The following is a 27,361-nucleotide window of genomic DNA, read 5'->3' as shown; positions in this document are numbered from 1 at the left end:
GTGCAACATTTTCAGCACAAAAAAAAAAAAAAAACAACATATATAAAGTACCACTTCACTTTTGAAACCACACGACTGTTCGACGATGTCAGTTTTTGCATCCGCCACAAACCAAGATGGCGATTACATGTGCAGGCGCCGAAAAGTGATGAAAAGTTGCAACCACATGGCATTTATAACTACTGCTGAGAAACAAAAATGAAAGAAGAACGCTTCGCTCATGCATAGGCTTGCGTAATGCAAATTTGTCCAAAACAAAACAACAAACGAATAAAAAGTCACCCGCTAATTAAACCGGTTAAGCACATAACACGTTCCAAAGAAAAATTAACTTAAACCAGACAATCTGGATTATTTAGATGATCAAATTAATGAATGATTTATATTTATTTATTTTTGTCTTTTGTCTATGGCAGTCTCGGTGAAGCTCCGCCCTACGCACCCATACACGACAAGTACTTCCAAGTGTAAGGACCGCTTGCGTTCATTTACTTGTATTTCTCGTGCTGAGCATAAGCTGATCCGAGACGTTTGCGACGTATTCTAATACGCAAACAGTGCTTGGCGTCGTTTACGTGAACTTTTGGTCAGAAATGTATTCATATATATATAAAAAAAAAAAGTGACCATGATACTTGAGATGTTAAATACTTGGGGACGTCTCGGTCTCTCCGAATTTAAAGCATGAAATGAAATCGTTGGGACTGATGCTTGTGGAAAGAAATACACGCTCTCGTCAACACCTGCCGGGGCTGAGCACTGACTCACTGTGAAAAGCTGTGAAACACAGTGATTAAGAATGAATCACTGAGCGTTAAGAATGAAGCAGACGCAGACACACACACACACACGCCTGGCACTAAACCTTCCCAGTACAGAGGACAAACGCTCTATTTACAGCTTTTTTAGCGTTGTTTGTCACTCTGTAAGTAGATAGTAATGAAATGTCTGTTCACTTGTTCGCTGGACTCAAGGAGTCAATTCTAAATAAGTTGACTCCGAGTCGATTCTGTTCGACTCGATTCGGTTACGAGGCTGCAGGCAGTTCACTGGAGGCAGGATTGTGGATCAAATCCGGAAACAAGTCAGGCACTTGGAATTAAACTGGCGAGGCAGCACTGGGTGCAAAAAAAAAAAAAAAAAGAAAAAAAGAAAAAAGAAAAAGAGTAAAAAGAAAAAATCGTGAGCAAGGCATTTAAGATATCTAAATTGTTACGTGTGACGGAAAGAAAGTCAAACAAGGAAGTCTGGGCTTCAGGCGTACAAAGGATCTGATACAAAGCACTGCAGTCGTTTATACAAGACAAGACATGTAATAAAAAGCTTGTGTACTGTCATGTAGGCACTGTATTAGGTCGCAGGCTTTTGTTTCGTCCATACACCGCGTGACCTTTTTCATATAAGGCGTATAACTCGTCAATATAACGGCGCACCATTCTTACACCTCATTTCACAGAAGCAAAAAAAAAAAAATTATGACATTTCGGGGGTAATAGTAAAACACAACGAATATCTGAAAAGGTTTTTTTTTTTTGGAGGTAAGCTTTTCATTCTCAGGTGTTAAGCGCTCTATATGCGTATAAATATTTGATATCGTTCCTCACGTTGTTTTCGTATCAGGAGAGGAGTTCAGCTAACCTGTTAGGCGCCAAAAAAAAAAAAAGAAAAAAAAAAAAAAAAAAAAGGACAGATCGGAGACGACAGGTGGTAGAAACGAGATGCTTTTCCTTCTCAGATGCTGCTCGAGGAAAACAATGCCACGCCATCCTCCAGCGCGACTGGGCGAAACTTCTTTTCCGTATTGCTTTGCTTCATTATTAAAATATTGCCATGTGTCTTGCAATTGCATTTTTTTTTTTAGCCATGAGGTAAGTGCGAATGATCTTGACAACCCACATCCTTCCAAGGAGACGAACGAGGCCAAAGGGGAAAGTGGTTTTGAAATCAACAGGAGTTTCTTCAGTCCTGGTAAAGAGTTCATACTTTGGTGACTGTAGAAAAGCAAAAAAAAAACAAAAAAACAAAGAAAGAAAGCAAAAAAAAATAAAAATTTCAGGGAGCCAAAAACAATACCTAGAGTGGTTAAAAACACAAGTGAGGAAGAAGAGATGGCTATTAACACCGGGATCATCCGTCTGTCCTCTGAGCTCTCCGAGTCCATTTCCACAAGTCTCCAAAGCCAAACTACAAGAGGACGCACTTTTTGGGATTCTTTTTGGTGACGGGATAGAGAACGGCACGCACGGCCTCGGCAAAAACTTCCCTGACGCCTTCTTGGAGCAGAGCCGAGCACTCCAGATACTTCACGGCGTTGATCTGCTTAGCCAGCGCGGTGCCCTGCTGCTGCGTGGTGGGCGCCAGGTTCTGCTCCTTTAACTTCTTGACGGTCTCGGCGTCGCTGCGCAGATCGCGTTTGGTTCCCACGAGCAGCACAGGCACGCTGGGGCAGTGGTGCGAAACCTCCGGGAACCACTTGTGCCGGACGTTGGCATACGACGACGGACTGCCGATGGAAAAGCAGATAATGAACACGTTGGTCTGAGGGTAGGAGAGCGTGCGCAGCCGGTCGTACTCCTCCTGACCCGCCGTGTCCCACAGGTTCAGGCTCACCGTGCGTCCGTCGACGCTCATCTGGGCGCTGTAGTTGTCGAACACGGTCGGGATGTACTCCTCGGGGAAGGCGTTGGTGGTGTATGAGATGAGAAGGCACGTTTTCCCCACTGCCCCGTCGCCAACGACGACGCACTTTATCGTCTGCATCCTTCTTTAGACCACACCAGCAGGGACACCTACAGTGCAGAAGACCCGAGTTTCCAGCCATTATTAATGTTTTCAACTCAAATTAATAAATCAGCCATATTTGTTTATTCTTTGAGTGCATGTGTGCTTCCAAATCCAAATCTAAAACCCGGGTTCCTCCTTCTTTCTCACTCATGTGTATAATAAATACTCCATTGATGGGTTCAATTGTCAAACAAACAAACAGATACATAAATACACACTTTACAAAACATTAACCTGAACTTAAAAGCTTAATACGAGTTCAGAAAGAGGTAAATATTTCAAGAAAGGGCTGGGAAAAGACCCAAAAAAAATCCAAGTACACTGTTTTGTTTTCATAACCATCAGCGGAAGGAAGTTGAGGAAACTAGCATCTACTCGAGTACTGTATCCAGGAAGCTAAGCTAGCGTTAACCGGCTAACGCTACACAGCTAGCCTGCTAACAACTAGCTAAAGCGGCTAATAAACGGACAGGGAAAGAGAGAAAGAGACAAAATAAAAAACCACAAACAAACAAACAAAAACAACAGCTCCATATATATATTCGTAAAACACCACTGCTACTATCCAGGTTTATACATCACTGACTAAACAAACCCGGGGCTAGAGTTAGCTCACACAGCGTTAGCGCGGCTGCTAGCCCTGCCCGGCTAATTCATTTCCTCTTTCCTTTCAATTCAAAGCTGTTTTAGCTAGCTATTAATAAACAACGACATGTACAACCGCTGTAAAGGAGATATATTACTGTCACGACATATAACAGAGAGGTTCATCAAAACCTACGCGTTAACACTTCACCTGAGCTAACCTACATCTAAACCTGCTCATAATAATAATAATAATAATAATAATAATAATAATAATAATAATAATAATATTCAGGGTTTCCCCACCTCACAAACTCTGAGTAGCTCTTTAGCTAATTATCGAGGTATTTATGTTGTTTTCCAGAAACGTCGACTCGGTTTAAAACTGTGCTGCAAATATGTCTAGATAAATAAACACTCGCTTTATTTACCAGCCGGTTCTCTACTGAACCTGACAGAACCTCCGGCGGAATGTTTTGTAGCTCAGGTTATGCAAATAATAATAATTAAAAAAAAAAAAAAAACATCAAATAAATTAATAAATAAAAGCTGAAATGAAAATCTCACCGCCTCAGAGATCCTCCCGCGCCCAGGTCTAGCGCCGCTCAGAACTGAGGAGAACAGCGACAGAGCGAGCAGATCCAGCCCAGAACCTTCAGAATACAAGTCCAGTGTTGACATCAGTGTGGCACTCCTCAACTTCACTGTTTAAGAAAATTAATTATATATTTACAGGTGCATCTATATAAAAAAATAAATAAATAAATAATAAATAAAAAAAATTTACAATATCGTGGAAAAGTTTGGGTTGTTTTTTCCCCCCTGTAATTCAATTCAAAAAGTGGAACTTTTCACATATTGTAGATTCATTACACATAAAGTGGAATATTTCAAGCCTTTTTTTTAATCTTGATGATTACAGCTTACAGAAATCAAAAATCCAGTATCTCTAAATATTAGGATAAAGAATTTATAATACAGAAATGTCGACCTGATGAAAAGTGTGTTAATTTATGCGCTGATACTCGGTCTGGGTTTTAATCCTTTTGCAGGAATTACTGCATCAGTGCGGCGTGGCATGGAGGCGATCAGACTGTGGCACTGCTGAGGTGTTCTGGAAGTCCAGGTTGCTTTGATAGTGGACTTCAGCTCGTCTGTATTGTCGGTTCTGGTGTCTCCCGTAGATTCTCTATGGGGTTCGGGTCAGGCGAGTCGGCTGGACGATCAAGCACAGTAACACCATGGTCAGAAACCAGTTACTAGAAGTTTTGGTGCTGTGGGAGGTGTCGAGTCCTGCTGGAAAAGGAAATCAGCATCTCCATAAAGCTCGTCAGCAGATGGAAGCATGAAGTTCTCTAAAATCTCCTGGTAGACGCTGCATCGACTCTCGACTTGAGAAAACACACTGGACCAACACCAGCAGATGACACGGCAACCCAAATCATCACCGACTGTGGAAACTTCACACTGGACTTCAAGCAGCTTGGATTCTGTTCGTCTCCACTCGTCCTCCAGACTCTGGGACCTTGATTTCCAAATGAAATACAACATTGACGTTCATCTTCCCCGTGATTGTGGTCGTGTGTACTGAACCAGACCGAGAGATTAAAGACTCAGGAAACCGTCGCAGGTGTTTTGAGTTAATTAATTTACTGATTAGAGTCTTCTCAGGTCGACATTTCTGTATTATAAATTCTTTATTCGAATATTTTGAGATACTGGATTTTTGATTTCCGTGAGCTGTAAGCCGTAATCATCGAGATTAAAACAAACAAACAAACAAAAAGGCTTGAAATATTTCACTTTATGTGTAATGAATCTAGAATATATAAAAAGTTCCACTTTTTTAATTCAATTATGGGAAAAAATGTCATTTTCCTACAATATTCAAATTTTTTTAGATGTACCTGTATGCTGTGTAGGTTTGACAAAACGCTATACTGTCTTCGGTTCTAGATAACCGTGTATAATCCAGTTGAATATGGTCTGTATAAGGCTTTTAACAATAGAAAAATGAAATGCAATACACAGGTGGTATTACTTTGAGGACAGCGTGCCACACTGAATAGCAAAACCTTCATTGCATTGCTCTTACATTGCTTGTTCTCTTTCTTATAAAACAAAATAAAACATAAAAACCAGGGTATTGCTTATAAAGAAATAAGTGTTGAATGTATCTGCGTTAAAATCAATCTATAGCATTGCATTTCACGGTGTGATTGCATTTATGTGCGATACAATACACAAACTAGTGTGTTCTTTACGATATTTTGAAATATCTGTGAAATTTCGATATTCCGTTGCTCTTACGTTCCTTGTTCTGTCAAAGAAAAAAGAAAAAAAATCAGAAGTGGCTTGCTTTCTTAAGAATGAAACGATGACTTTGTTCAGAAGTGAAAACATTTCCCTGCTGCGTTGCATTTCACTTTCGTCGCTGCATTGAACAATGGTTGTATTTGGAAAAGAACGCGACGGGTCTGAAAACTTCATATTCCAGGAGGTAGACCAAAAATACTTACAGGTCACAACAGGGTTAGGGTTAGGGTTAGTAAAGTCAGTACTAAGCGTGGTGAAAGGATGATGAGTATGAACGTTATAGTGTATCATAGTTTATGATTGCAGCTAAGTCTACAGTCATCCAGCGAAGATTATCTACTTACTGCGCTTTAACGCTACTATAATTATCAATAATAAATCGGCTTTCGGGGCCCGATCTAGGGTGGGTCGGTTAATTCTGTAAGTAGGCTCTCCAGTTTTTATATAGATTGTGTATGTAAGGTTTTTTTCTTCTTCTTTGTCAACATACTATTTGTCTGCTTGCTGTGCTTTGAAAGTCGAGAGGAATGCATTGTGGGAGAGGAATCATATAAATGAAACTAGCATGGCATTTACATGTATTCAGTTGATGCTTTTATTGAGAATGACATACAAGTGAGGCAGACTACAATACAAGCAGATAGCAGTTAAAGGAGCAGGCTGACCAGACACAAGCTCATAATAGCTGTAGGAAGAACAAAGAGAGAGAGAGAGAGAGAGAGAGAGAGAGAGAGAGAGAGAGAGAGAGAGAGAGAGAGAGAGCTAAGGTAACACACCCACATTCATGCAGAAAGAGCTACAACAATGTAAGTGGCTGGAATAAAAAAGAAAGAAAGAAAGAAACTAGTTTGCTTTTTCTGTAGGGTTAAAAAAACAAAACAAACAAACAAACAAAAAAACCCCACTACACACACACTTACGTAGAAAGAGCCAGAACTAAGGCCTTTCTGACATTTTACAAATTGATATTAATTATGAAGTTGACATCAGGATGTAGCTAATTTAAGTTAGCTGCAAACAAATTTAGTTAGCTTAGCTTGTCAGCCAAAATAGCCAACCACGCTAATGCATTTTGACCTAATGTTACATTGCTGTACGTTTTTTTTTATTGTTCCCGTAATAGATATAGAAAACTAGCTGTGGTTTCAGCTGCTGTTGTTAACTACTTTCATATGCCAACACCACACAGTAACAAGTGAAGGCAGAATAAATTTGCTTTGTTACAGGGGTCATACATTTCTGCACATTATGGGTGATGTAAATGTAAATATGCACTGATGATAAATTAATTGGTTTTAACAGCTGGAAATCATCATAATATCATAAAAGCAAGGCCCGCCAATCTTAAACAAGTGTTTTACTGCTACTTTTAAATATTTATTTTCAAAATAACTACATCAATAGCTTAATAATAATAAATCAGACTAGAGATCCTTATAATTCCATATAATGTCCAGTAACTGGTTCAACAGCTGGAAGGTCACAGACACAGCTGACAGAATCTATCGAAATAGATTTTAAATTAAAAAAGGTGGTGACTCATTTAGCGTTGGATATAGCAATGTAACTCAGCACTGAAGGTGGTCTTTCACTCACTGGTCATCAGAGTTCTTTGTACCTCGGTATAAGGATTACATGGACAGTGTTTTGGCAAGTTCCCAGCAGCCACCTTCTATAGTCTGAAGTTCAGTGATGAGAGCCTTGCTTAATACGTACATCAGGACTGAAGGGCTGTTTTATTATTAAGTGCAGACATTCTGACAATTGGCTAAAAGCAGGGTACTTGGCATGACTTGAGACATGGGGAAATATCAAGTGTGGCTGGCACGGTCCACACTTCCTGAAGCTGCAGAATGACCCTATGTGGTCTCCTCACATAGTTCTTGGACAGATCTTTGGGTCTGAGCTCAGGCTTTAAACTTGCAAAGCCACAGAACACCACGATCAAGTGAAGCGGCCCTACCTGAGCACCCCTGATCCATACTGTTTCAGACCCCACGCCCCACAAAAAACTCCCATTCCACCAACCTCAATTTCCCAACCTTCTCTGGGCTTGAGACCTTATCTGTCTTAAATCTCACGACCAATCGCCCGATCAAAAAAGTAGATCCCATCATTCAGAACAAGAGGTTTCACAAATCCAGGGAGTCGGATGCAAGTGCAGAAGTCTTCAATGATTAAACAACTCAAAACAAACAAAACACAGGAAAAGGACCAAAAACTAGAAAAGCTCAAACAAAGGACTAGATTAAGGCAGGACAGGGCACGGCAAGGAAAAACCGAACACAAAAGCTACTCACAGTGCAAACACAACAACATAACAGTAATCCTACAACGTATGATGCTTGTCAATTCAGGAGGGAAAACACAGTAGTTAAATAGGGGAGCTAATTAGGAAAACACAAAACAGGTGTGAACAAATACAGGAAGTGAGGCAGATAATAAAGGGAGAAATAAGAACATTTGAGTGAGGATGCCCTCTGGGGGGGAGTGAGGGGGAGTGAGGATGCCCTCTGGGGGGGAATAGTCCATGGTGAACATAACATAGCACCCCTTAAGGCGCAGCTGCTGAAGCACCCAAAACATAGGAAGGCCTGGACCCATGGGCAAAGCAACATCCCTACTGGTGCCAGAGCGGGGGAGTGATGACCACAGCGAGGACAGAGGAGGGAGTGATGATAACAGTAAGGCCAGAGGGAGGAGCGACGACCACGACAAGGCCAGAGGGGGTAGCAATGAGCGCACCAAGGCCAAAGGGGCGAGCAGTGACCATGGCAAGGACTAGGGGAGCAACGAACATGGTGAAGCAAAGAGGTGGAGTGACATCCTCAGCTGAGCAGGGGGGCAGAGCGACATCCTCAGCCGAGGCGGGAGGCAGAGCGATGTCCTCAGCAGAGCCAGGAGGGGGAGTGACATCCTCATTGGAGCAGGGAGGTGAAGCAATGTCCTTAGCTGAGCAGGGAGGTGGAGTGATGTTCTCCACATCCTTGAGGAGCAGGACCTGCACTATGAACTCCTGCCTTAGTACCCCCAATTCTGTTGCATCCATATTAAAACCAAGCATTCTGTCACAAATCCAGGGAGTTGGATGCAAGTGCAGACAGGAAAAGAACCAAAAACTAGGAAGACTAAAACAAAGGACTAGACTAAGGTAAGACTGGGCAAGGCAAGGAAAACTCTACAGGAAAACAAAAGCTACTCATGGTGCAGACACAACAACAAAACTGTAACCCTATGATGCTTGGCAACTCAGGAGGGAAAATGCAGAACTTAAACAGGGTAATTAATTAGGGGAACACAAAACAGGAGTGCACAATCACAGGAAGTGAGGCAGACAACAAAAGTGGAAGTTGAGAGGTTCCACTCAACGTATTTTGTTTGGAAAAAAGATGACTGTTTCCCATCCCATTGTAGATTTGAGAGGACAGAATTAGTTCCTGAAAGTCCTCCCTTTTCATATGTTAAGGTTATCAGAAGTTGTTCATGCTGTGAGTCAATAACTGTATTTCAACGTCCCCAGAGTGCAGGTGCTTCTTGAGCTTCACCTTCATGGGACGTGTGTAACAGTTCAAAGTTCTACCCTTTGGGTTGTCTCTAGCCTCACAGGTATTCCTAAGATACATTTAGGCTGCATTGTACTCTCTAATGGCAGAGGTGTCAGGGTTCTTACATACTTGAATAATTGTCCCCTCTGTGCCTCCACCAGAGAGCAGGACATGTGGGACACATCGAGTCTCCTTGCACACATCTTGAAGCTTGGTCACAGAGTGAACTCGCAGAAGAGCTCCCAATCTCCAAGGCAAATCAGTCATTTTATTGGCATGAGCATGACTCACCTGCCTGTTAAGTGCAACAGAGCAACTGGCAGTGCATACGTCCAGGTGATTGGCACCTGTACCAAGAAGTGGTGCAGCAGATCTGAGTAAAGTTTGGTCAGGCACTGGTGAACCTCTTTTAATGACGTAGAATCAACTCACTGTCGAGCCTTATTCACTCTGACGACGCCAAATGGCCCTCTTCACATTACTCTCACTAGTGAGGGGAATGCCCTGGTAACTTTCTCACTGGGTGGACTGTACAATTCTAGAAGTTTGTGTAGAACCTACACCAACCTGTATTCTGCCCAGTACCTAAAGAGTTACCATTTTTGCAGGGAATGCTAAATACAAGTCCCCATCTATGTTAATGGTGTATGTGGTGGCCATTTCAGCTCATCCTGATCCAGCAGATGGCACTTTCTTGGATTCTCATAAGCTCATATCAGCATTTTAGAAAGAAGCCATTTGGTTCCTCCTGACATGCTCCCCTATGAGCCTGGCCTTGGGATATCCCCTTTTGTTGAAGTCCCTCATGTCCTCTCTCTTCTCTCAGGATGTTGATCTAAAATGTGTATCATTCAAAATAACGGAATAATTGCATACCTTAGGTCATCTTGCATGCTTCGGTGGCCAGATGATTCCAGATCGACTGTATGGCCAAATTCTGGGCTCATGCCAAAGGTCATGTCACTCATGTTTCTGAACCAGGTGAATGAACATGCAGTGTTCTGCAAAGATCAACCTGCAGAACATTCACTCCTGTGTCCAGTATGAGCCTTACAGTACTATTTTAACCAGCTATTCATTCGTTGGATCAATTATTCATTTGACATCGTGCACACGTGATGCTCGCCTAACTATGAAGTGATTGGTTAACTGGGTATCAGAAGTCACCACCATGGCCTACTTACAGGCTGGACGCCCAGCCCTTACCGTGTCATGCCATTCCATGAAGAACATGTCATTCTCATAGGTATTACTGTGAGGAATTTCACTCCAGGCGATCTGCACCACAGCTAAATGGACTGCACCATAGAGACTGCTCCAGGCTCTATAAGATCATCATCGCCTTTCCTGACAGTGTGAGTGTGCTGATCATCTCTGAACACCTTTCCAGTCGGCCATAGGTGAGTCAGTTCCTAAGGCCCTTAGTGCAGAGAGGTATCCAGGTGTTACGCACTGCCCCTGGTGGTTAGGCGGGATGAAATAGAACACTGGTTACGGATGTAACTGTAAATTATTTTGAAAACTATATCCATTTCTCCCACCACTTCAATATTATGGGTTATTTTGTGTAGCGTCATGACATTTCATTAAAACAGATGCATTTCTTTATCCGGCTGAAATGCTTCAAAAATATCAAGGAATACTTAAGCAAGGCACTGTAACTGTACTGTAACTATAAATATTGTCTAATACGCATGAATAATGACAGCGTAATATATATATATATATATATATATATATATATATATATATATATATATATATATATATATATAGGACAGTCAACTGGAGGTCAACACTGAACGGGTAGATGTTTCATTTACAGGTCTGTAAATGGTTTAACACCGACCAAAGTCCACCCTAGATAACTGGCAGCATTAAGGAAACTTCTTGTTTGAGTACAGCGTGACAGAGACCTCGTTCATGTTCGCCGCTTTTCATTTGGCTCTCCTTATGTTATTAACACTTACAGAACAAGAACAAAGGCGAACACGGCATTATATTATTACAGTATAACAACCGCTTGGGAAGTTTCATGTCCATCTGGAAAACCTGATCATGCTAATCAGACAGGGGGCGCTCATTGCTTTCTGTTTCTGTTCGACTTTGATTGTGTGCAGGGAGGAGCAGGTCAGTTCATCCTGTTCAGTAATAATAATAATAATAATAATAATAATAATAATAATAATAATAACCGTTACCGTTCCTTCTTTTTCCAACTGTAAGAGCATTTCCAGATCTGTCACCACTCCAAACCAGGCATATTTCGCCGAAACTTTTGACACAAGCCCATTGGATAGGTACTCTTCTTGTACTCGTTATCCCTATAAGTAGCCTGCACTGTAAAGATTTTAAAATCATGCATGTTATTTTTGGTAATCGATCGTTTTTGTTGTCAGAGCTGAATAATAGTTGCATCTCATATGTCTCCCATTTCTTTGTGCTGAAGAAAATGGGTTCTTTCCCAATCACTGAAAGAAGGAGATTTGGACATTTATAAATATGATGGTAAGATTAATGTTGTGCTTCTAACGAGTCTGTTTATATCTACGTGTCTGTGAAATGCGTGTCGGTGGAAATTGATTTGTAAATGTGAATATGTGAGGAAGGTAAGCATGAAGTAATTCATTATGGTTACCTAGAGGTTTATAGTTAGTGCCAATTTCATTTCCCAGATTAAATACTGAAATAACACTAACATTCAGTGAGATTATGGGACATTTCTCCTCTGCAATTTTGCCTCCAAGGTTTAAGTGTTGAATATATTTGTGTTGATTGACCAGTTTGGACAAAAGCTGCAACCCAGTGTATAGTAGCTAACAATCCATATTATAACATTGGTGGCTCACCCTTAAGAGCAGGCCGGGTAGCGCGCCACCATTTATATTACCAGCTCAGCGAATGTGAACTGCCATTTCCAAGTCCTCATTTAAAGCTCCATATATGTGATTAGCTGAAATGCTAATCACTTTTTTTTTTCTTTTTTGAGTGACCGGTGACCCAGCATATAATCCAGTGTTCCACGGATTCGCTCTAGATGTTGCGACAGTACGCTCGCTGGCCCACTTAACATCTATAGAGTTATTATTGCAGCTAGTGATCGAAAATGGGAATTGCAGCAAGCAATAATGGAGGCCCATTGGGGCAGGAATCACACTGCTCTATGCTTGGGGAAGCACCGGACCAAACAGTTAATGGGGTTGCCAGATTGGGCTAGTTTAACAGTACTCTGTGGCCACCAAAGATCTTATAGCAAATCATTGGAATTCAATCTAATACAGTGCGTACTGTGTGTCCATGATGTACAGAACCATTTCTATTGTAAAATCGAGTGAATTCAGATATATTGGAACAATTTTCAGTTATCAGGCCAGAAAATAAATGTTAAGTTTACCTATCCCAATTTACTGGATCTCCCAGTTTAACTGAATCCACCCTATATTCCTATATTATTTGAGGTGGAAAACGGGGAGTATGGAGTTTAAGGTACGTCTAAAACCCACTCAGAACGACCTATTAGACTATATGCTGGATGACTGGATATCGTCGACCCTCAACTTTAATTTAAAAATCGATTTTACACACCTCCAGTTGGCAAACCCTGGTCTACATATAATAAGTGATGCTGCGATATTATTTTTAATTTAGGAGAATGGCTTTTAGAGGAATCCAAGAATAAAGCATCACCAGGAAACAAGGGCCTCGTCCTTAAGTCTCCTGGCCGTCATCATGCTATTTCTGCATACCTACAGACAGTGTACCACTTCAAAGAAAAACCTCTGTTCCTACAGTAAGCCTTTTCATTCGTTCATCTTGGTTAATCACACCTTTACTTTATTTATAAAAATGAAAGCACCTCGTAATGCTGTGACATACCTGTGATGTTGCTGTAGTTCTAATCGGGTTTATATTAACGTGCTCATTCTTAAACGACACCGTTTCTATCGTAACAACTCAGTTACAAGTTCTAGTATGGCGGACGGAATGGCAGAGGTTTAATAATAAACGCTCAGTCCAGTCACGTTTTATCGCTTACTGGACTACGTGTTTAACTGATCTCCACAGGTATGAAGTTTTCTTCCAAAACGGGATTGACTGTGGAGGAGGCTACGTTAAATTGCTGTCTCATTCAGACGACCTGCGCTTGGTGCGAGCATTACTAACATCACGAGCACGGTTCGCGATAAGCATGCCATCATTACGTAGACTGGACTTTTTATTTATTTATTTATTTTCGGATTCTTTTAGAGTCAGTTTAGCGATGCCACACCATACACCATTATGTTTGGTCCAGACAAATGTGGAAGTATATACAAAGTGCATTTCATTATCCGCCACCGGAACCCACTGACGGGGATGTATGAGGAGAAACATGCCCGGCAGCCTGAGACTGACCTGAGCGACTATTTCACTGGCCACGACCCTCATCTCTACGCTCTCAGTGAGTATTAACGAGGGCACAACATTAGGCCTGAAATGACTGAGCCGGGCTCGGGTTGGATTGAGAACCTTTAATCGCATTACACAATGTAAAACAAGTAGGCGGTATCAACAATTTCATCGTAAAGTAGTCCAATACGATTAGACGACATCAATTATAACTGTCGACGGCAAAAGTATTAGAGAACATGTAAATTCCATTAATCTGAGAAATGTTTTTAGTTGTCCTGCGCAGCTTTGGTGTTTTGAAATAAACTATGACAGAGGACCGATAAAGAAAAAAAAACACCCTTGTTTTTCAGATTTGTATCCTGACAACACATTTGAAATTTTCATCGACCAAACGTTAGTCAATAACGGCAGTCTCCTGGAGGACATGGATCCCCCAGTGATGCCTCCCCGTGAGATAGAGGACCCGGAGGATACTAAACCCTTTAACTGGGATGACAGGCGTCATATTCCAGATCCCACCGTAACGAGACCCCACGACTGGTACGTTTATTCAAAATGTTTTGCAAATGTCTGAAAAGTCATTTGTGCGAAGGAAAAGAACTGTGCATATTGCCTACGATTATGCTAACGCTCTAAAAAGGGACATACTAGATGACGAGGTCGAATTTGAATCTTTTTGAAGACTTCTAAACACGTACCGTTATGGAGAGACTGAAATACACACTCCCTGTGTTTAATACAGTAACCGCACTAGGTATTAATGGCAGATTTAATCTCTCCGTATTGTGCATGAAGGGATGAAGAAGCTCCTCGGCTTATTCCTGACCCCACGGTTCAGAAACCTACCGGCTGGATAGAAGAGGAAGAGCCTTTTATCCCAGACCCAGAGGCTCAGGCTCCACATGACTGGTGTGTAAGGCAGCTCCACAACACATGACAGCGTTCACGAGTCACTGTTCACATTTTACACCCTCTCTTTATCCTGTGACTCTACTGATACCATCCATCCATCCATCCATCTTCTATACCGCTTATCCTCTTCAGGGTCACGAGGAAACATGGAGCCTATCCCTGGGAGCATCGGGCACAAGGCGGGGTACACCCTGGACAGGGTGCCAATACTATACTGACATGTTGTGTTATATTATATATATATATCCATTGGTACGATCTCAAATAATCACAGTCCAACCCAGTTAACTCAGCGATCCATGTACAGAGAGAGAGAGAGAGCGGCCCAGGTGTCACTAATTTAACCCTCATGTTCTGGGAACCGGGGTTTCCAATCACCCAAACAGATTTCATAGCAATACATTTACAAAATGAATTTAAAATTATTTAATTATAGCAGGCACGGTGGCGTAGTGGTTAGCATGTTTGCCTCGCACCTCCAGGGTTGGGGATTCGATTGCTGCCTCTGCCCTGTGTGTGTGTGGAGTTTGCATATTTTCCCAGTGCTTCCGGGGTTTCCTTCCCCAGTCGAAAGACGTGTTGTAGGCTGATTAGCGTCTCTAAATTGTCCGTAGGTTGTATGTGTGTGCGTGTGTGATTGTGCCCTGTGTGGGATTGGCACCCTGTCCAGGGTGTCCCCTGGGATAGGCTCTAGGTTCCCCACGACCCCGTGGTACAGAAAATGGACGGACATTAATTATATCTTACCCGGGTCCCGGTTTGATCCCGAGCTCAGATTAGTGTCTGTATGGAGTTTAGCATGTTCTCCCCATGTCCCAGCATTATTATGTCTACGACTATTGTTATGTGATGTAAATGTGATTTTAAAGATTTTTTTGTCATTCATTTATTTATTTATTTATTTTTCAGTCTAACGGTGATATTAATTCCTTTGGCTAAACAGGTTAGTGGAGATGGATGGGGAGTGGGAAGCTCCTCTCGTTGCTAACCCTGCCTGCTCCCATGCTGCAGGCTGTGGGCCGTGGAAGCCTCCCATGGTGCCCAACCCAGCATATAAAGGGAAATGGAAACCACCTATGATTGACAACCCAAATTATCAGGTAGACCTGCAACAGAAGGCAACAGTAGGCTGATACTCAGGCTTAGCTGTAACTCTTATGTTCTTGTCTCAATTTCACTAATAAGCCTTATTCTTGAAAAATGATCATTACATTACACAGACCACAGATACGATCGGATCATTCAGATACGAGAATTAACGAGACGAACAATTCTGAGACAAAATAGAAACAAAACGTTCCGGTTCATGCTGTACCTGTTTCAGGTTTCATTTCCTTTTACATAACCTGTTATTAGCAGTCACATGCTTGCTGGTTTCTGCATTAGGGAAAATGGCTGCCACGAAAGATCCCTAACCCGGCTTACTTTGAGGACACTCGGCCATTCAGAATGAGTCCTGTGTCTGCAGTAGGGTTTGAGTTGTGGTCCCTTACTGGAGATGTGCTGTTTGACAACATCCTGCTGTGTGACGACATCGTGATTGCCAGACGCTGGACAGAGGACACCTGGGGACAAAGGCAGACAGTAAGATTCTGTCTGCTTTTCTTCTTTTAAGCTCGCTAGACTCACTAGACCCTACCAACTCATTGTAAAATCTAGAAACCTGAATGAATGGAGCTTAAACTGTATTGCCAGTTGGCACTGACAGACAAAGTGTTGCGTAAAATGGCTCAGAGAAGGACATCAAGAAGTTTGGTAATGTCGCCAGAGCCGTATCTCCCTGCAGTTCTCGCCTGGTTTCTCACTGGAGCTAAGCAGCGTTGAGCCTGGTCAGTACCTGGATGGGAAAACTAAGGTTGCTGCTGGAAGTGGTAGTAGCGAGGCCAGCAGGGGGCGCTCACCCCGTGGTCTGTGTGGCTTCTAATGCTCCAGTATAGTGACGGGACACTGTGAAAGCAGCACCGCCTTTCGGATGTGACATTAAACCGAGGTCCTGACTCTCTGTGGTCATTAAAAAACCCAGGACACTTACTGTAAAAGAGTACGGGTGTAACCCCGGTGTCCTGGCGAAATTCACCCTTGTCTATCACGGCCCCCTAATAATCCCCATTTCTGAATTGGCTACATCACTCTCTTCTCCTCTCCACTAATATGTGTGGTGGACGTTCTGGCGCACTCTGGCTAACGTCGCATAATCCAAGTGGATGCTACACACTAGTGGTAGTTGAAGAAACCCCCCCCCCCCCCCCCCCCCCCTATGTAAAGAGCTTTGAGTGTCTAGAAAAGCGTATATATAAATATAACTGTAACTAACAATATTAGTTTATTCATATATGTTCAGTAATCACTTTATCCTTGTCGGGGTTGCAGTGGACCTGAGCCTATCCTGGGAACGCTACACCTGACACACATATTCACACTCATCCACATCTACAGGCAATTTAGCATAGCCAGTCCAATTCCCAACATGTGTTTGGGAGGTAGGAGGAAACTGGATAACCCTGAGGAAATACATGGAGAAGAGAAACTCCACAGAGACAGTAACCCAAGCTCAGGATCAAATTGTATTGAATTTGCATGAGGGTAGCAGATAAATAAACACACCCATAAACTCTAGCTAATTGTTAGTGGAATAGTGGCTGGAGGAGTTCTTGCCTAAATGGATTGGTATCCAGGACACGTGCAAATACTTTTTTGGCTTCGGGGAGTTCAATGTATTGTAAAGAACGTCGATAGGCTCGTTACAGCTCTTGGAACAGTGTTCATGTCTTTCCATGAAGCGATGGTAATCATACTGTAAACAACGATATGGTTCTTATTTCTTTCATATTTCTTATGAGATTATCATCAATCAAATATATATCAACGATTATTCGGCTTGTTTTAGACCGACTCGTTTCAAGCTTGAAATTTGTTTAAAAAAAAAAACAACACCAGGTCTATAAATAGGTTTAATAACCTTATAGTTGGTGTATTGTAATCTTTTAATAGGAAAATGCTAGATAACTGTGACTAGACATTTTCACTTGCTAAGGTGCCATTATTTTTTTGCAGCACATCTGTAGAGCAGATTCAATAAGCTAGATCTTCAGTAGGTTAATGGGAAACGGTGTTGTGACACACTTATAGAATTTGAATGCCTCTTCTAGCATGGACTTGTGGAGCGGTTACTGTTCGCCACAGAAAAGCGTCCCTGGCTCTGGGGTGTGTACGTCTTCAGCGTGGGCCTTCCCATCATCCTCTTTATCAGTTTCATGTGGCCTGATAAGGTAGAACCTGTTGGATATTTTGCATGTTTTAGACAATCATTACACCAGATTCATTTATAGTATAGTTTTATATCCGAGTCATTCGATTGGTGAGATGATGCAATGTTCACCGTATTCTTTAGCGAACTTTGGGAGAAGTTCATACATGACATGTCTATTTGTGTGTCAGCGATTTGGCCCCCCGGATCAGGATTATTACTACAAAAAAACTGACGAGCCTCAGTCGGAGAGTCCACAGGATCCAGAAGGTCACCGGAGTTTCACTGACTGTGGTGGGTACATTAGATTTTAAACGTTTGTGTCAATCGCAGTAATAAATTGCAGCGTTTTCTGAATTGTACATTGATTTTTTATTTTATATGGTGATCAAGGACCCAACAACTCTACTGGCCTGAGGAAACGGGGGGTCAATAATGTACAGAAAAAATCAGACTTGGAGTTAAAGGTAATTAGGTAGTTAGAGATAAATCAAATTTCCAATGGTTTGGAAAAAATTTTTAAACTTCATTTAAAACATCTTTGTTCGTTCCTGTCTACAGGTCATCAAATGATGCAGCTCTTTGTGGTTTACTGAGCCTGGCATGGATAAAGCAATGGAAGATAAAACATGAATGGTTTCTAAGCAACATCCTACCTAAAATATTCTAAACTTCAAATCAATTCACCTAGACACTCCAGAGGGGGGAAAGAAATGCCATTTTTATTGGACTTAAAAAAAAAAAAAAAAAAAAAAAAAAAAAAAAAAAAAGTTTAAATAGTGATCATGTGACTTTCAGATAGTCTTGATGGGATAGTATAGAAATGAATTTTGTAAAATGCGTTCTTGTGAACTGTAAACGTCTGTGTTTCAAATAAAGCTTTCACTTTCAGAGTCAAATGAAATATACTGTTGGAACGTTTTTTCCCTAAACGAGAACGGGCTACATTTAGAGTTTTCACTTATTTATGATCAGAATTATCTCACAAATGATACAATTTCATGGTTTTTAGTCCTACTGTACTCAATTTTACAAGAAGGTTCAAATACTTATTCCCCCAGTGTCACAAATGACTCGTTAAATGATCCGTTCTAAACGATTCATTCGAAACTCCTCCTTTCAGAGAGCATACTCTGCTCTGATTGGTCAGATATCCCAGTCTGTCGTGATTGGTCTACCGCTGTCAGCGTGTTTCAAAAAGGAAACGCCCACTACCGTAACGAGTTTTAGCTCCGTCTGTCAGCGAGCAGGTGATGAAGACCAGAGGCGGGGCTTTTTGTTACGTACCTACGTAGGTTAGTACAGGAAGTAAAGTCTGGAATCACTAACGAGTCGATTCAGCTGTTCAGAATCGGTTCCTTCTTTTGGGAGTCAATGACTCAACGTTTGTCTTGCGCTTTGATTTTTGAGACTTTGCAGATGTTTTAACATTCATAAACAGCTCTATAACACGCTACATATCTGGTAATATTTGAAAAAAAAACATAATAGGTGCACTTTAAGATCTCTCTTGGAACTACAAGCTCTGGGAAAACAATCCTAGCTGAACTGGTCACTGTGTCTATTTGAATGGTAGTACTGTTTATAAATGTTTATACCCACACACAAGTTATAATAAGCAACAAACTACAAGATAGTAAAGACAACCGTTCACATTTAGTACCATTAATGTACTGAGACACATCTAAGGCCGGCCCAGAACTCTGGAAGAATCATTTTAAATACACCATCAATGTTTTCAACATGTTTTCATTCCTCCATTTTAATACAATAAAACCATTTGAGATAGAACTTTATTCTCTTTAATCTGATGAATAATTAAATAATTACATGGCATATTAATAATTACATTATTATGACAAAAAGCAAACAAAAAAAGTGCCTTGTGGGATGAATTGGGGGGAAAAATTTTTTTTTTTCAACTGACACATATGTAACAATCTATCAATTAGGGAGACTGAAAATCTCCTCCCACTCACCAGTGCATACTAGTCCTCGTACACTAACTGTACATCTGCAGTTGGGCTCAATATGAGTCGAGGCATGTGCATAATAGAACTGTGGGAAACACTGTAATTACATCTACGTTTACGGCGTCAGGCAGACACCCTTATGCGGAGTTAATGAAATTGATCTCAGTTGAGAATTAAGGATCTTGCTCAAGGGCCCAACAATGGCAGTGCTGGGATTTGAACGACCTCACGACCTTCCGTGAGTTCGGTAATCCGTCGTCTTAACTGCTGAGCTAGCACTGCCCCGTTCCCGTGGTATAATGTACATAACGTTTAAGCATATAATACAACTCTAAACTGTGACAGTATTTGTGACGGGACCCGCACACACCAACTGTACACGCGAATGGATTAACAAGACGAACAAACGGGACTTGTACCATCCCACCATGTTAGAACCGTGCATGGGTTATTTTTCTCCTAAAAAGGAAGAACCATAAACCTGTATCCGTGAGCTTCACACACTCCTCGATACACACCGATACTGATTATTGTTTGGTTTTCTCACATTTTTTTTTCTCCTTCAAATATCAACACTAACACCATGGATACAACGATATTGGAATTTCCAACCACTTCATATATCATAGTGATCATAAATAACGTGTATTAATTCTCTTCTACGCGTACATAATATACCAAACGTCGTTTGTTTTTATTATACAATTACGCCGTATGCAGTAGGCTTCCGAGTAGTAATGATTAGTGAGTCTGTGTGTTGATTTTGCACAGTTTCCGTGTGCATAAACGTGTGCCTTGCTAACAAAGATTTCATGTTAGAACTTGACGTATATGTTCATCACCAACATAACTGCTTCACAACATGGGATAAAAGAAAATGTTCTAGAAAGGAATCGCATCCGTTCACAAAACGTTCGCTGATTTGATCGCTCAAGGAATGCATGGGGGGGGGAGAGGGTTTTTGGAAAGAGGGTGTTTAATTTCCAGGCTCTCCTGAGTCCTGTGTGTGTGTGTTTAAAGCTACGCAGTCATTGTTAAGAAGCCTGCACCTGAGAGAGCCAGGCTAAACAGAAGACAGCTCAGGATCACCGGATTAAATGTACAGATGGCGTAATGGTCTTGAGCGAGTGGTTTATTTCCCTTCAAGATCAGAGAGAGTGAAGGAAGAAGCTCCAGCTTTGCTTCCTACTTGCTCCGGCAGTTTGGCCAAGTCACACCTCCGCATGCAGCCGTTACTATTATGAACAGGACCACCTGAACACACAAGGGATGAATAAAAATAAAGGCCTCATCAGTTTATAAAATGATTATTATTATAATTTTTCATCTGCAGACCCATCAGTATCTATCTGGTGAGCTGAGCTTTCTATTTTACTCTGCAGTATTCCTGCACAACGTTTCATGTTTTACTCACGAGCGCTGCAATTATGACGATGATCGTCAATTTCAGGTTCTTCATACACATGGCGCGGGCTAGGTTGCGACTCGTCGTCTTGAAGGTGACGGACTGTGTTTTTAAAAAGGGACAAGAAGCAAAGGAATGCATCCTCGCGATCATGTTCGGCAAAATGGCAATATGCGGGAGTCAAGACAGACACTCACCGAGTCCACCAAGTTCTCAGTCTTGTCAATGAGAAGTTCCAGTTTCTCTCCTCTCTGTGCCACCAGATCTAAAAGGAAAACGTCGCATTCTGAGATCATTTGATGTTCAGCACGATTGTAAAGAGCGCTTATTTGAGTTACAGTAGCCTTCATGTCAGCTCAAACCAGTCTGACCATATAAACACTAGACAAAAATGAATAACACTGCATCGAAACAATTTTTTAAGAAATTAGCAGTCGTCGTCTCACCAATATTCCGGACCATAATGCCCTTCAAGTCATCAACCTGCATTTGCGTCTCTGTCAACCGATCCGAGCCTCTTGGATCTGAGTGGTGTTTCTGTGAGAGGGCAAAATTCAAATGAATACTTGCCAATACATATAGGGCTGTACAGGACAATATATTACTGATTTTGTGATAAATTACATTATGCTTTTATTTTCCCTATATACATACTGATAAAAACCTGTTTTGAACATAAGTGAATATTATTATTATTTTTTTTACTTATATACTTGTTTTTGCCACACAGAGATTAAGTTGCTAAACAAAATTCTGAATGGCAACCAAATTGACTTCCCACTACCTTATTATTGTTGTTGTCAATTAAATGAATACTACTACTACCACTATTACTACCACCACCAATACTCCTACTACCACCACTACTACTACTCCTACCACTACTACCCCTACCACCACTACTTCCACCACTACTCCTACCACCACCACCACCACTCCTACCACTACTACTACTAACACCACCACTACTCCTACCACCACTCCTACCACTACCACCACTACTCCTACCACCACCAACACTACTACCACCACTTCCAGCACTACTCCTACTACCACCACTACCCCTACTCCTACCACCACCACCTCCACCACTACTCCTACAACTACTACTTCCACTACTACCACCACTACTACTCCTACAACTACTACCACCACCACTACTCCTACCACCACCACCACTACTACCACCACCACCACTACCCCTACCACTACTACTCCTACTACAACTACTACTCCTACCACTACCACCACCACCACTACCCCTACTACTCCTACCACTACCACCACTACCCCTACTACTCCTACCACTACTACCACCACCACCACCACCACCACCACCACTACTCCTACTACTACTCCTACTACCACTCCTACCACCACCACCACCACTCCTACCACTACTACTACCACCAATACTCCTACCACCACCAGCACTACTCCTACCACCACTACTCCTACTACCACTACTACTCCTACAACTACTACTACTACTCCTACTACTCCCCCTGATCCTGTTCTCAGCAGGCCTGGTCCCAAACATGTCAAACATCTTTAATTCATTAACTTGTAACTTGTGATGTGCCAGTTTATTATTACCCACTTTTACAAAAAAAATAAATAAAAATGTTACATTCCAACAAGTACAACAATCACATCACTGCTGCATGTGGCCCGAACATGTCCCCAAATGGCTAATGCCTGGGTTTTTCATGCACAGGTTCAAGTGTTTACTAAGACTGCTACTGCAAAAAATATATATAAATAAAAAAATAAAAAAATAAAAAATTAAATAAATACAAATAAAATGCTTGGGAATCCTGTGGGTCACAACACAGACGTGCCACGACTAGGCAAATCCTATACAAATTAAACACGAGTATGCACAATTTCATAATTATCAAATGATCATCACTTAATGATCAGACTTTGTCTTGAATCAGCTGAATTGCTATCCGGGCAAAACTTTTAGGGCTACCCAATGAGGAAAGTGTTAGCAGCACGGCACGGCTAAACTTCAGCACGGACCATTCATTTCTTCATGGCTGCGGTTTATAGACACTAAGACGCGCTCTTCCAGAATGAAACATTTTCTGTACCACAATCCTACTAACTGCTCTTATCCAATCAAACGCTCTGATATGGAATCCCACATGTTTTTAGGTTTTATCATCACTACTGCCTTAAAAAAAATAAATAAATAAATAAATGATACTACTACTACTACTACTAATCATCATCATAATTCTTTCGTAACCGCTGCATGGATATCGTGTCATCCCAGGCAGTTCTCAGAACAAACATTCCCGATCTGAGATTTTGGGCCGAACCTTCTATCAGAACTTGTTTCTTGCACTTCTTTGGTTGCAGAGGTACTAAATCTGTCAACACTAATCATGTCATATGATACAACGGCGATCTTAATTCACAAGGAAGGAATTGTTTCAGGATTTGCCCTACGCGGACAAATATCTTACAGTGTAAAGCAGCTTTTTCATGCGCACATGCAAAGGAAACCCATCAGGACTGACTGCAGTGAACACTGATTACGTTTACATGCACGTCAAATTCTGTTTAAGGTCCATATTCGGGTCGTGGCCATATTCCGAATACGGATGTTTATATGCGTATAGGCATCGGGATATTCCTGTATACGTGGTTGTTACGAGTTGCCATTCCTAAATACCTAGACTACAGCTAAGCATCTGCTAGCACCCACAATTCCTTGCGACCTGAGCACGCGCTTATATCTCCCATCAGTGGATTTTCTGAATAAGGTGCAACAGACTTCAGATTACAGCATTCATACTCCAGGGGTGCGAATCAGAATTTGGTGGAATCAGAGTATTGACTCGGTATTGTGCAGACAGGACAGGAAGCTTGCGTTGGAAAGTGGGGTGGAGATGTTGTGTGAAATGTCACGTACCATTTGTGCCGCAAGAGTGCTGGAGAACTCGCTGTTCATGGCGTAGGGTAAAGCCGTCTGAGCCCGAGAGCCATAGGTGGTCTGGAAACGTTTCTTGACTTCGTTGAGGAAACTGAATGCGCGCGACCTCTCAAAGTCCTGCACGCAAAGCCACAGAACAGGATCGTCTACGTCGTCGTTAGCACGACTTGTAAAAGATCGGATGGTTTGAACGCAGAACGATGGTGTTTTTTTTGTTTTTTTTTCCACTGTACATTTAAAGACAGGTAACAACAGAGCTCAAAGAGGTGACTTGAACAGCCCGGGAGGGCCTGTTAGCTCCGGATCATAATAACCGACATGCATAATACATTATATGGTTACACAACCATGTTAGAACAGTTAAACCGAGCTCTTTAGAAGATTACAAACGACCACAGCCTCATGCCTCTGCGATGTACAGTGCTTGAGAAACTTTCTTAAAACACTGACGAGAGAGACTGATCAACAGTTTTTGAGAAATGAAACCTTTTGTACACTTTGACACAAAGAGCACAAGCAGTTCTGGTACTCTGCGCAGTGTAAAAAGGCCTGAGCCATCATGGAAATTCGACAAATAGGGAACATCTCATACTCACGTCATCTGTGATGCATAAATAGATAATTCTGTCATGACAGATGTAGTGGAAGAGATAGCTGAAAATAAGAGCGATGATGTCAGGCATTATGTTTAAATTTTTTTAAATAATAATAATAATAATAATAATAATAAATTGCCCATTCAGTTGAAGAGAGACTTCAAGAAGGATTCACGTTTCTTACCTGCCATGCGAGTAGGTTAATTTGTTGTTTTCGGATGGAATCCTCGCCAGAATTTGCTCCGTCACCTCCAGGAAGTTTCCTCCGCACCAGGCATGTTTGGCGAGTATGGTGGTTCCACGGGCTACCACAGCGAAAAGGATCGCCATAGCACAGAGCTGGAAACGTTGGAAATGACTTTGCTTAAACAGAGCGGTCAAACGGGTCCTCGCACGCAGAGTGCCCGACGGGCATCGTTGCTAAACTGACGGGATTACGACATCTTGGTCGGCTCCGATATTGCACCGTTAACCCCCATCTGTCACAACGGTAACTGAAAATATTCTTAATTTGTAAAGTGTGTAAATCTTTAAAAAGGACAGCCGCTGCATTTCGAGTAAAAATAAATAAACAAAATAATTAGGAGGTTGGCTTGATTGCATGCGAATATTTATGCAGGTAATGTAAATAACTCCAAGCGTGCGCTATGAAAAGAAGGAAGTAAAATCTTACAACACAGATACAACTCACAGATCTGCAGCATTCTTTCAATGTTTTGAGGTTTTATAAAGGTTGAATAAGGTTGTGTGTAATATATATTTATATATATACACGATTACATTATTCAGAATAAACAGATTGGTTAGAAAGCTTGCTAGAAAGGTTCATATGCTATTTAATAAAACGTTTAAGTGGGAGCTTTTTTTAATTTATATATATATATATATTTTTAATTTTCACACGGCTGAGAGGTTTCCTGTGTTTATTTACTCATCAGTAGTAACTGCCCGGTTCTGGTTGTGGTGATTTAAATTAGGCTACTAATTTGTTTAGATCTCAGGAAGTATAACTAATAAATCGGTTTAGAAATTGTCAGGGGAAGATACAAACCAAAATAATACCGTTCTGGATTTAAGACCCGGAATACATATGAGGACATGAATATTCGGAGTACTGAGCAGATACAGATAGCTGGCAGGGCGTTACACCTCTCCTATACGCTCACTGTTCAATCCTTCGTAGAAACGAACGCAAAAAATAAATAAATAATAATAATCAAGCAAACGCCGCAATGTCCGGAGGAGCTTGAGATTTTTCAAAATGGCCGCAGGTTTGGGTCGAGACGCGTCGTGCGACCTCATCAGAACCGCGCATTCAAGCCAAAGCCCTCCTCAATTCGTTTACGGCTAAACAAACATCACTGCGAAAGACCGTGCAAAACAATTTCGTGCGATTTCGTAAAATTCAAGAAGTTTTCAGAAAAAAGAAAAAAAAAACTCGCATATTTTTGGCTGCTATAATCACAAACAAAAACAAAAACTGTGAAAACCTGTATGACTGCTTTAAAAAAAAAAAAAAAAACCAAAACTATTGTTAGATGAGTGTTTTGAAAATACTTAATTACTGTGTTTGTAGATCTTAGGGTTAAAGTAGATCACACCTCAGCACTGCTGAATGATGAAATCTGATTGGTCAGAAGGTGTTGATTAATGCTCTATAAGACAGTTGATTAATGCTCTGACAGTAGTGCCGGCTCTAATTCAAATGACTGGTTTATATTAATGCGCTCGTTACGAGAATACGCTACAGTTTCTATAGTAACAGCTCATAGACAGATTATTGGATGGCGGAGTAATATTTACCCCAGACACTTAATACGCACGGCAGAAATCCCCTGATTACTCAATCAGCTTGGCTAGCTATTGAAAATAAAACCATGCAGCTTTGCTAAAACAACATTGTCCGGTACTACTACTTGTTCTGTCTTACTAGAACTCTCTATAAACTCACCCCTGACCAATCACTCACCACAAACATCACATGACTCAAACCTTTCAAACTCACTCACGACTTCTTTTCCACACCTGTATTCCCACAAACCCCGCCTCATGAACGCTGATTGGCTATTAGCATCCAGCCTGAATTAGCTAATATTCTATTCGCTCTCAAATCCGTCAATCTGAGACTATTCGGAGCTACCAGCCAATCCTCTATCGAACGAGGCGGGTTTTTCGGAATACGGGTGGGGGAGGAAAAACAATAAGCCGACTGGCATAGCTGTTTAGCAACTAGCATAACATGAAACATTCTGGAAGCTAAGCTAGTTAAGGCAAACAAATCGACGGCAATCTCTCCTTCTAGACAGACAGGCAATTTATAACGACACTACACTCCTATAGGGATTAATAAATGATAATAAACATACCTGATACAGTTTTAATCAAAGCGTCGAGGCTTTTATTTGCGTTGTAAACATTAAAAAAGCTTGAACGCTGCTGAAAGTTCCTACCGCAGGTTCCGAGTAACTTCCGCCCCCACTGCATCCCGGAAATGACGTTTACTGCAACCGCATAGTTTCTATTGTAAAGTTAATATTTTTTAAAATCACGTATATCTGTTGATACGACAATTTGGTCACGTGAATGATTTTTTTTGATAAATTGCACATCTCTTAAACTGTACTAATAAATAATCGACGTTTTTTGTTTACTCGTTACCACT

General features: G+C 41.4%; 3 protein-coding genes across 4 annotated transcripts in view; 1 reads left to right on the top strand and 2 right to left on the bottom strand.

Moving 5' to 3' along the window:
* The window catches only part of rhogd (ras homolog gene family, member Gd), a 4,682-nt gene extending 639 nt beyond the window's left edge, over positions 1-4,043 (bottom strand). The window contains exons 1-2 of the mRNA XM_017475240.3: positions 3,937-4,043; positions 1-2,789 (exon numbers count right to left, since the gene is read on the bottom strand). The exon at positions 1-2,789 is cut by the window's left edge and continues 639 nt beyond it. Of these exons, the coding sequence (XP_017330729.1) occupies positions 2,185-2,760 (576 nt within the window). The 5' untranslated portion in view covers positions 2,761-2,789; positions 3,937-4,043 and the 3' untranslated portion in view covers positions 1-2,184. The remainder of the gene's footprint in view (positions 2,790-3,936) is intronic.
* Positions 4,044-11,092: 7,049 nt separating this feature from the next.
* On the top strand, positions 11,093-18,685 carry si:ch211-274f20.2 (calnexin). 2 transcript variants are annotated; one of them, XM_017474265.3, is made up of 14 exons: positions 11,094-11,360; positions 11,457-11,530; positions 11,680-11,738; positions 12,879-13,020; positions 13,296-13,377; positions 13,479-13,671; positions 13,973-14,162; positions 14,418-14,531; positions 15,478-15,634; positions 15,921-16,118; positions 17,684-17,803; positions 17,973-18,075; positions 18,175-18,248; positions 18,343-18,685. In XM_017474265.3, the coding sequence occupies exons 1-14, from the start codon at positions 11,289-11,291 to the stop codon at positions 18,352-18,354; spliced, it is 1,590 nt and encodes a 529-aa protein (XP_017329754.1). In that variant the 5' UTR covers positions 11,094-11,288; the 3' UTR covers positions 18,355-18,685. The 2 variants fall into 2 exon arrangements, with proteins under 2 accessions (XP_047013011.1, XP_017329754.1); XM_047157055.2 differs by lacking the exon at positions 15,921-16,118 and having other exon boundaries at positions 11,093-11,360.
* A 2,186-nt stretch (positions 18,686-20,871) lies between these two features.
* On the bottom strand, positions 20,872-27,157 carry sybl1 (synaptobrevin-like 1). Its single transcript, NM_001200372.1, is given in 8 exon segments — positions 20,872-21,008; positions 21,169-21,261; positions 21,357-21,424; positions 21,606-21,696; positions 24,083-24,220; positions 24,700-24,757; positions 24,884-25,038; positions 27,066-27,157. Coding segments are annotated over 7 exon segments (663 nt in total). The 5' UTR covers positions 25,030-25,038; positions 27,066-27,157; the 3' UTR covers positions 20,872-20,939.
* Between the last annotated feature and the right edge of the window lie 204 nt (positions 27,158-27,361).

The sequence above is a fragment of the Ictalurus punctatus genome, chromosome 8 (genome assembly GCF_001660625.3).
Source record: "Ictalurus punctatus breed USDA103 chromosome 8, Coco_2.0, whole genome shotgun sequence".
NCBI classification, from domain to species: domain Eukaryota; kingdom Metazoa; phylum Chordata; class Actinopteri; order Siluriformes; family Ictaluridae; genus Ictalurus; species Ictalurus punctatus.
This window is presented reverse-complemented; position numbering and strand designations above follow the sequence as displayed.